Source organism: Pinus tabuliformis, chromosome 5_2 (genome assembly GCF_031772625.1).
Source record: "Pinus tabuliformis cultivar Carrire ecotype Pingquan chromosome 5_2, CPIR1, whole genome shotgun sequence".
Taxonomy (NCBI): domain Eukaryota; kingdom Viridiplantae; phylum Streptophyta; class Pinopsida; order Pinales; family Pinaceae; genus Pinus; species Pinus tabuliformis.
In genome coordinates this window covers 357,169,400-357,179,904 of record NC_142306.1, presented here as the reverse complement: position 1 = coordinate 357,179,904, position 10,505 = coordinate 357,169,400, and the positions used below count along the sequence as shown (strand labels likewise).

The window sequence follows — 10,505 nt, the reverse complement described above, 5'->3', positions numbered from 1 at the left end:
GGTGAAGCCATCAGGTCCTGGGGCCTTATTTTTAGCCATTTTGTTTATTGCTTCCTCCAGTTCATCCTTGGAGATTATCCGAAGAAGGGCCAAGTTTTGATCTCTAGAGACTTTCTTGGGAATATGGTGGCTGATTTTGTCTATGTCCTCGGCTCTGTTGATATTAGGTTCAGAGAGAATACCTTTGAAATGCTCCACCAAAAGATGTTCAATTTCATCTTGCTGAGTCACTCTGTTTCCTTCCTTGTCTTTCAAGGAGAAAATTATGTTGTGTTGGCGGTGATTTATCATGGCTTTGTGGAAGAATTTGGATTTTTTTTCGCCTTCTTTGAGCCATTGGATTTGGGATTTTTTTTTCCACAGGATTTCCTCCTGTTTTCTCCTTTCCTCTAATTGGGTGATTACTCTACCTTCCTCCTCTATCGAGCCTGACTTCGGCCTTCCAAGATGATTTGCTGCTGGATTCTTTCCATTCTGGCTTGGAGTTTTCCCTGCTCCTGCTGGATATTGCCAAATTCTTCCTTGTTCCACTTTTTAATTTTGCTTTTAATTTCTTTGAGCCTTTGCTGAAATGAGCGCATTTTGCTGAGGCCCTCCTTTCCACTTTTGTTGTCCTGCCACCAGCCTCTTACTTTGTCTAGGAAGTCAGGGGCTCGGAGCCAAAAGGACTCGAACCGGAAGGGTCTCCTTTTGCTCTGATTATTTAAGGCTATTTCCAGCTTTATTGGCCAGTGATCCGACCCTGCTGAGGGTAGGATAGAGGCTTCATAGAAGATATCCAGCTCAATTATGTGTTCTGAGATGAGGAATCTGTCCAGTCTTGAAGCAATCTGTTTGGAACCGCCTCTTCTATTGTTCCATGTGAATTTTCCATTGATGGTTGGGATATCCACTACTCTTAATTCTATCTGCACTTCTCTGAATCTTTCCATTTCTGTGTCTTCCCTGCTTATTCCACCTTTTTTCTCTTCTTGAGAAGCAATTAAGTTGAAGTCTCCAGCTAGGATCCATCTCTGTTCCTGGTGTAAACTTCGGAGCTTAGTCAGCTGAGTGAGGAACAGGTCTCTGTCTGCTCAGGTGTGGGGCCCATAGACAGCTGAGATTGCAACCCATTCACTTTGTCCTATTAGTCTGAATCGCCCGGTGAGGATTCTTGGCATTCCTATCCACCAGTCAGCGAGGACTTCAGCTGGATTCCAGAGGATAGTTATTCCTCCTGCACTACCTTTGGGGTCTATAGTGACATGTTCATATCTTGGTTTTATTTTATTTAGGATTTCCTCCATTTTCTGTCCTGGGATTTTGGTTTCTTGGAGAAGCATGATCTGAGGTTTGTCTTGTTTGAGTCATGCTGCCAGATGTCTCTATTTTCCTTTACTATTTAAGCCTCTAATATTCCATGAGGTCAAAATCATTGATTAACTTGAGAGAGGGTTTGGAACACCACTGATAGCGGGACTACTTTTCCGGTGTTGACTAGGGTTTCTCCCATGAGTTGTATGGTTTCCTTGATGTTTCTTCTTCCTCCTTTTTTCCCCCTTTATTTTGACCAGTCTAATCTAATCTGGTTTCTTTTTGAGTCTCTTGGTTTTCTGCTATTGGGGCTTTGCCTTTTTCTAATTTGGTTTTGCATTGTTGGAAGGTTTCAGTATACAGCTTCTTTTGATCTTCGGGGATAAACCTCTCATCCAGGTTCTTCCATTCATGCAGCAGATTTTCCAACACTTCCTCTTCCCGGCTTAGGTCCTCCCTACTGGACTCCTCGTCTGTCTCCATCTGATCCGTTTTTTCCTTTGTTTCCTTCTCCTATTCTTGTGTCTCATTCGGGGCCTTTCTTTTAGCTAGGATCCTTTCACTAGTTTCAGTGTAGTTTGAGCCTTTATCCTCCTGATGTTCCATGTGCTAATCTTCCTCATCCTCTTCTACCTGCAGTATAGCGAAACTGTTTGGTTTCGCTGTGTCAGGTTGTTTTCCTTTCCTATCTTTCTGGGGGGGTTCCTTGTTGGCTTTCTTTTTGTTTCTCACCTCTTGGAATTCCTCCTGATCCGACTCTCTCTTGTTTCTTTGGGGCCCTCTGATTTCTTCTTCCTCCCAGGTTATTGGGCATTCCTTTGCTAGATGGCCATGGGTATGGCATCTATGACACCTAAACGGAATATGTTCATAGTCTATGCTTTGCTGCCAGATCTCTTCGTGGTATTCAAGCTCTATAGTGTCGGGGATGGGGTTTGCTAGGTTCATGTAGACACAAATCCTGGCATACGAGGTGTATCTACCTTTCTTTGTAGTATCTGCTATTTTCACGAAGCTTCCTATTGAGTTGCCTATTCCTTCCAGGATATCCGGGTCCCAGAAGTCTGTGGGGAGCCCAAATAGACGGACCCAGACAGGAGCAGCCAGAAAGGTTTCTTTGTCTAGGTTATAACAGTCTTCCCAGAAACGCAAGAACAGACTGACATTATTATAAAAATATGGGCCATTATCAAAAACCTGTTCTCTATCTTTCAGGTTAAAGAAGATTACCGTAAAGAAGCCTTTCGCTCCCAGCTTGAGCTCGATGTGGCCTTGAGGCTGCCATTTCTGCTGTATCCACTTGGTGAGGTCCCTTTCTGATGGCCAGACTCCGATAAACTTGCAGATTAGGGCATGGTCCCTCATGTAACTTCGATACTTTTCCAGCTTGCTCGTTGGGATCACATATCTAGGTTTCTTTATTGTACATGGCAGGAACTTTCCTCTGTGGCTTGATTGCCAGGCCGCTCCTAGCACCGGCCCCGTGCTCTTCCGTTCTTCTGACTCCTGGTCGCTTTGTCTGTCTCCTACCGCCACTTCTCGGTAGGAGGTGTCATGCGGAAAGAGTCAATTTTGCGGACAAAACCGACCTCCCTAGAAACTAAGGCTTTTATAGTGACAAACAAAACAATCAAGCACTATCTTTCCCTAAATATGCATTTAAAATAAAAGCAACCAGGTGTTTAAGGCTTACCTTTAGTCCAATGCTGTTTGTAGCGGCCAAGCCTCTTCGATCCAGATGAGCTCCTCTCCTTGAAGCCTGCATACACAAACAAGCGAATGATTACATAGCACCTGAATAACTCATATAATAAAACATATTCATCATAGAGACCAAGGCGTTTATGAAACAAATTATATATAACAACTTGTTGAGAAAAATGAACTTAATTGTATTAATTGGAAACAAAAGAAACCTTACAACCAACGCCTTGGTGTTGTGCAGGTCTCTCCCAGGGTCCAGCAAGAGTTCTCCTCTACTTTGATCAGCTCACCCACTTCCAAATGAAGCTAAGAAAGGAATGTGATCTCTCCTCTCAAGCTCTATAAGGGGGTCCTAATTTCAGCAGCATCTACCCTTAGGAATGTTCAGCTTTCAACCTCCTTTGCCTTTGGCCCAATGCCTGTATTTATAATGCTTTGGAGGAAGTTAAATAGGTCCATCATCAATGGGATAAGCCCCTCTTTCAAAGGGATAGCTCCCCTCTTCATTGGATAAGTTCCTCTTTCATTGGGATGCATGAACCATCTAGAGGCGCTCAATCCACGTCAAACCATCTTCTAGAATGCTCTAGAATCGACCGCAAGTAAGTTTTTTGAAGTAAAACTTGCGCCTTTTGACTTTTACAGGGGTACGCACCCACCCCTTTACAGACAGAGCATACAAGTACACAGTTATTATGTACTTGAGGTGCGTGCCCGCAGGTAAGAGTAAGAGAAAGTGCGGAACCAGAGTTATATAGATTGTTTAAAGGCTTTCTCTCTTTTTTGGAGTTTGACATGAGGAGCAGAGGTATAAGACTTGCCAAGGAGGACAGTATGGTTATTGATGGAGCCATACTGACTGCAAATAGTCATGGTGACAAATTTTAGTGTAACAGATTGCCCCCTAAAGTGCGAGGTCTGTAGTAGATCAGGGTTTTATATCATCTAGGAAGGGTGAAGCACTTTATCATTTCGAGGATTATCTTGTGGAGAGCCCAGTCAGAACCTGCAAATATTCAACACAAAATACATATATGAGATCATATCATCGCTGAGGTAGCCATTCCCATACTCAGATCAAAAACTTAACTAACAAACTAACTACTGCTCTGATATAGGAATGATTTCACAATACATCATAATCATAGACACATGTAGACACAGTATGGACGCAACCATCTGTTTATAATTAGTCTACTGTATAATGAATACAAAACTCCTCGCAGCCTGGATGGCGGAAACTAGATCCAGGGTCTTCATTTCTGCTTCCCGAAATAGTACGATTCTATCCATGCGAATAAATGAGTTGATGTCGAACATGGTAGAAACCACTTGATTACCAGTCAATGATGTAAATTGTTAACAAGTGTGAGAGAGACCACCAGTGATGTTAATGGTTCTCAAAGTACCCAGTACAATCCATGAGATGTGAGTATATGTGTTGATGTCGAACATGTCATGGAATCCTTCGATCAAAAGTCAATGATGTAAACTGTCGTCAAAGGCGAGAAACCTGCCATTGAGGCATGCAGATTTCAAGGCGCTGATGATTCCTAGATCAGCTTTCTAGATAATGTGCTAATGTCGATAGAAAGCGATCCGTCGTAGGCAAGCCCACAACACGAAATCATAGATCAAGTTGAAGAAATTTAGTTGCAAGGACTGACTCAGGGATGGTCAAGATGGATGACAGATATTTTGCAGATGAATGGCTTATTGGCAGTGACCTCTTGAACACATAACGACACAACAGATGGCTTGGTGACAATTGACCCAAAGTTAATACCCATAAACCAGCTGAAGACTTTCAATGTGGTTTGATCAACTATTAGGCAAAGGATTTTCCAACCCAGGTGAATAAAAGTGTCGTGTTCAAGAGTGGTTACAAAGTATGACAAACAGACTCATTTTCCTCTCTTTTCCCCCACCATTTCTGGCAAGTACCTCTTTATTTTTTACAAGCTTGAGGAGGATAACATTTGCTTGATTATAAGCTCATCCTTCGGATGAGTCCAACTTAGTTTAGATTCGAACCCTAAGAAGGAGTGGTTCATTCCTATTTGTAATTGAACAGGTCCTTTACTGTGAAATTTTAACGAGTCCAGTATAGGAGAAACTCAGCGTTTTTCAATTTTAGAGAGTCTGAAAAACTTAAGAAGACTCCAGGGTTGACCTTTTTCATAAATTTGTGTCTCCCAAGCCTGAAAAAGTATAAAATAATACTTGAGAGAACCGCTTGATCTTTACGACCAAGGAGTACTTTTCGTTATTAGTATCACTGATCCAAAAAAGTAAAAAAGTGATCAACGACACGTCGTTTTATAACTAATATCGAATTTGAAATGACAAAAATCCGGCAATCTTTTCATGTTTTTTACTATCGGAAAAGAGCTGTAAGTGGACCGTCTTTTAATTCCGTTTTAACGAGTGTAAAAGAAACGCTCGGCAATCTTTTCATGTTTTAGGAGTCAGAAAAGAGCTTAAAGGTGACTCTAAGGTTTCACTTTTTCGTAAGTTTTAGCGAGTTTGAAAAATTGATAAAAATGTACTCATGGTTTTCACTTTTTGTAAGTTTTAATGAGTTCGAAAAAATGATAAAAATGTACTCATATGGCCGACTTTCAATTTAATTTACGAGCAGGAAACGACGGAAAGAACTCGGCATTTTCATTTGTTTTACGAGAATGAAAAATAGAAAAATAATCTCGGGATTTTCATGAGTTTAACGAGTCTTGAAAATAACTGAAATTGACTCGAGATAGGTTTCATTTTTACAAAATCTTGAAACAGAGAAAAACTATGCTTCAAAGTAGTTTCATTTTTACACAAGCTTGAAACAGAGAGAAAACTGTGATTGATGCCCCCTAAGCATAACTGCTAGAGCGCATGCCCCCTAGCTTCATTTCATTCAACCAGTTGGATGAAATGAAGGTTGAGTTACGAGATCATTTAAAAGACTCGACCTAAAACTATAAGAAAATTATGCAAAAAACTGAAATAACTAACCTAAATATACAACTTAACATTTATGATATCTAGTCAAACTCTCGACTCAATTAGAGGAGGATCTGTTTCATTTTTTAACGAGCTTGGCATAGGAAAAGAACTATGCTCGGATCCGGTTTCATGTTTACACAAGCTTGAAACGAAAAACTATGCTTGTTATAAGTTTGCATGCCCCCAGCATAATGACGCAAATCAAGGTACATGCCCCCCAAGCTTCATTGCATTCAACTAGGTGGATGAAATGAAGGTTTACTTTCGAAATCTTGGAAAGACTCGTGGGAGTTGTTTCATATTTTAATGAGGTTGACACAGGAAAAGAACTATCCTCAAAACCCTTGTTTCATTTTTTAAACGAGCTTGACACAAGATAAAGAACTATGCTCATAACTACTCTCTACAATCTACCTAACAAGTAACTATACTCTAAAAAACCTTGATTCATTTTTTAACGAGCTTGACACAAGACAAGGAACTATGCTCATAAACACCCTATTTCATTTTTTAATGAGGTTGTCATAGGAACAAAACTATCCTCGCTGACTACTCTCTACAATCTACCTATATAACCTATCCTTGTTTCATTTTTTAATGAGCTTGACACAAGACAAGGAACTATGCTCATAACTCCTTGTTTCATTTTTTAACGAGCTTGACACAAGACAAGGAACTATGCTCAAGACATCCGGTTTCATTTTTTAACGAGGTTGAGACAGGAACAAACTATCCTCGTATCTACTTATATAACCTATCCTTGTTTCATTTTTTAACGAGGTTGACACAAGACAAGGAACTATCCTCGAACCTGATTCATTTTTTTAACGACGTTGAATCAGTAACAGGAACTGTCCACGAAACCCTAATTTCATTTTTTAATGAGGTTGAGAGAGGAACAAACTATCCTCGTGCTCACTAATCATGGCTTCCAACTGGAAGAAAGACATGTCAATGAACACACCTTGATCATGGCTTCCAAGAGGTCTTCATCAGAAGGAAGAATAGTTCTCTGGAAGGAACACATGTCAAGGGACTCAAAAGGGATAAGAACATCGGGTTCAAATAATCCCATAGAGTTTTCCATGTCAATTGCCAGATCTAAATCAAAGGAAGATGAGAAAACAATGAGAGGCTCACTTACATCGGTAACTGAAAACATGGGACCAGTTGCCACATAATTAACCCGTGGCGGGGTAGATACCACTTGAGAATCAGGAACATTTAGGGCTGTCATATTATTGGTAGTTGAAACAAGACTAGGGAACGAAAGCTGGTCTACAGTCACAATATTTCCATTGTGAGGGAAAGACATCACGCGAAAGAGTGTCGATACGACATCTTTCATTGCATAAACATAGTGTCGCCCAAGGAGTAAATTGAAATTCAAGGGACCTCGAACTACCATAAGATAAATACAGACAGTTTTACCTTCCAAGGTAATAGAAAACTTAGGAAGGATCCCTAAAGGTTCACTAATGGTTCTGTTAAAAGCTTTCAGATTCTGCGTAATAGGTGCAAGCTGAGGGGAACCCAAAGCTTTCCAAGCAATTGAGGATAAAAAACTAACAGAAGAACCTTCATCTACCTGTGTGCGATGCATGTCCCTACCACCAACCTTGACAATGATTTGGAAAGGGATGGAGGAAGGAAGACGAGGTTCTATCAATCTATTCCAATCAAAGGAAAAGACCTCGATACTTGGAGGGGGTTCTAAAGAAACAGGTGAAATGGCCCCCGGCATAGAGGAATCTAATGTAACAAAAAGAACCTGAGCGGTATGAAGTTCACTCTCTAAAGGGAAAGTGGGATCGACCGAATGTGAAATTGAATCGACCACTTGATCAACTAATGGATCATCAACCTGAGTGACGTGAGTTTCACTCTCCAATGGAAGAGTGTGATCGACTGTACTTGAAATTAGATCAATCACTCCGTCAGTTGACGGTAGGTTGGGAGAAAGTTTACGGTAACCAGTTGGAAATTCTTGCTGTGGAACAGTAAGGTTTTCCAATTGAGGCTTCATCCATGTGAGGGAAAATGTGAGTTTGATGACTCCCTTTGCATAACTTACAAGGAAACCTAACTTTACCCTTTTTCCCAGGAACCTGACTATCACTGGTTGATGGATCAATGGAAAGTTGATGAGATTTTTCTGACCATACTTCCAAGACCTTTGGAATACCAGGACAATTGATAAGGAAGTGGTCACCCTTACAAAGCCTGCAAGGATATTTGGGTTTACGATGCGTGTTGGAGGTTTCCTCAACACAACTAACACTTACAGCCATGGTTGGTTGGTTGACTTCTTTCTTATCTTGCTTCTTCTTCTTCTGCTTCTTCCCTTTCTTCTTCTTCTTAGACACCTAGTTACTAGTGTCAAGGCTTTTACCAAGCGAAGAGGAAGAAATGGAAGAAGAAAAATTAGGTGAAGAAGGTAAAGGGTCAACAGAAGGTTGGTGATGTTGAGATGGTGAACTCTGTTGAGGTGAAGCATTCGGTTGAGGTGGAATAATTGGAGTATTTGGGGCCAACGAAGTTGAAAATAACCATATCGGTAAACCTATTGTAAATCTAGGTAATGACAAAGTAGCCATATAAGGAGTACCAACATTTCCAAAGAAAGGAAAAGTACTAGGATCCTCGTTAAGAGGGGTTCCTAGGTTGGTAAATTCCGGAACAGTTGCCATTATATTCAACTTCAGTGAATTTTATTAACAATTTAAAACTAAAATTAACAATTCACAATTCACACCTAAGAATTAAAATTCACAATTCACACCTATGGTCTCTAAAAGTAAAAACAAACAAATTAACACGCACTATCAAATCTAGGAGTCAAACCACACACAAACAGTAACTTTCCGGACCGAAAACACTAGTTGGTGATGAAATCCAACGTCGCAGAGTTCAGTACAGAAATGGCGATTGGAACAGTTACCCCGGCAACCTGCTTAATGAATAGACTGGCACAAGTTCCTCCACTTAACCGTCTCGAGTGAAGTGAACCCCCCATAAAATCCAAGTGAGTCTAGCCGACGTCTGCTCCAGGTACAGTGGGATCTTCCCACCACTGTCACCTCAGGAAGAATCCTAAAGAATATGGCCACTAAGGTTACCAACCGAAACAAATATACCTGGGGGAACAATCTACGATCCGATATGCACGTAAGGGCAGAGTAGCAATCTCAATCCCCTTGAAGGCTCCTTGACATAATCCAAGGTTTACCAACAAGTGACCCCAGGCTCCTCGACAATGGTTAATCCGAGGTTTACCGTTTGTAGTACATGCATATCTAGCGTCGTTCCCAATGAAGGAGGATTGATTCCCTCACTGGTTCGGACACGATCTCGTGCTTCTCCTTTAAGAGGAGCTTTCCCAGAGCATAAATGTAACAATTGGATTTATCCTACCGCAAGATAAGCTACTTGTTTGTTTTTACTGTCTTGGAGAGTTAATTACTCTCCTACTCCAAGACACTAGCCTAAGCTATGTTGGTGTATCAGAGCCCTAGAAATGTAAAAATTACTAGATGAATTTTAATTAAGCGCTGTGTTATTTAGGTTGTTATTACTCAAAAGGGTAAATGGATACGAAACCAATGGTGTTATGACCCGACTCAAAACTGAATGCAATCGAATATGATAATGTAATCCTTTCAATTTGATGAATCCTAACTAAAGTAAGGAGAGAGTTTCCATTCACTTCCAACAATGCAAAAATTGATCACTAAGAGAAAATATAACAAATTCTCTAATGCACTAATTTTATCAAGAAAAACTAATGCAAATCAATTTCAAAACATTTTTTATTTTTGTGTAAATTCAAATCAAAGAAAACTGATCTAAATCTATGATTGATTTTTTAGAATTTAAACTATGCAATTGTAATCTATGCACAATTCACTTGAAAAGTATGCAAATGTAATCTATGCACATTTTTCATTCATATTCTGAAAATGAGAATTCAAATTATGCAAATATGATCTATGCAAGAGAATTCTCAAACACAAGATGATTCTAATGTAATCTAATAACCAAGCAAGTGCAAGTCGAGAAAATTGGGTGAGAGTTCCAAAGATCAAAAAAATCAAAACACTCAAAGGCGATTAACACTCATACACAAACAAAAGAAAAAACAAAAGAAAAAAGATGCAAAATTGTGAAAACACTGAGACAAACCTCCAAGTAATGACCAAAGGAAATCAAATTTAGAATTTCTCAAAAAAGAGACTCAAAACACCCAATTGATAATAGCTTAAAGCAAGAATGCCAATGGAATTAACCAAGGAAATTTTCTGACAAGTCACATGCAGGTCTGGGCAGTGACAAAAACCTAAAAACAAATTCTAAACTGATAAAAAAGAGAAAAATTTAAAATTTCTCAAATTTTTGACAGGTTACGCAGGTAGCCTGTTTACACAGGTGCGTCCACGCTCTGTGCACAAAGCAAAAGTGCGTACAGGTACGCACTGTGCTTAACTCAGAGGGTGCGTACCTCTCCCAAAATT

General features: G+C 40.0%; 2 protein-coding genes across 2 annotated transcripts; both read right to left on the bottom strand.

The window, feature by feature from the left end:
* Positions 1-419: 419 nt before the first annotated feature.
* On the bottom strand, positions 420-932 carry LOC149158934 (uncharacterized). Its single transcript, XM_089434134.1, has one exon. It carries the CDS (start codon positions 930-932, stop codon positions 420-422), a length of 513 nt encoding a protein of 170 aa, XP_089290260.1.
* A 970-nt stretch (positions 933-1,902) lies between these two features.
* LOC149158933 (uncharacterized) lies at positions 1,903-2,658 on the bottom strand. Its single transcript, XM_089434133.1, has one exon. The coding sequence runs from the start codon at positions 2,656-2,658 to the stop codon at positions 1,903-1,905; it is 756 nt and encodes a 251-aa protein (XP_089290259.1).
* Between the last annotated feature and the right edge of the window lie 7,847 nt (positions 2,659-10,505).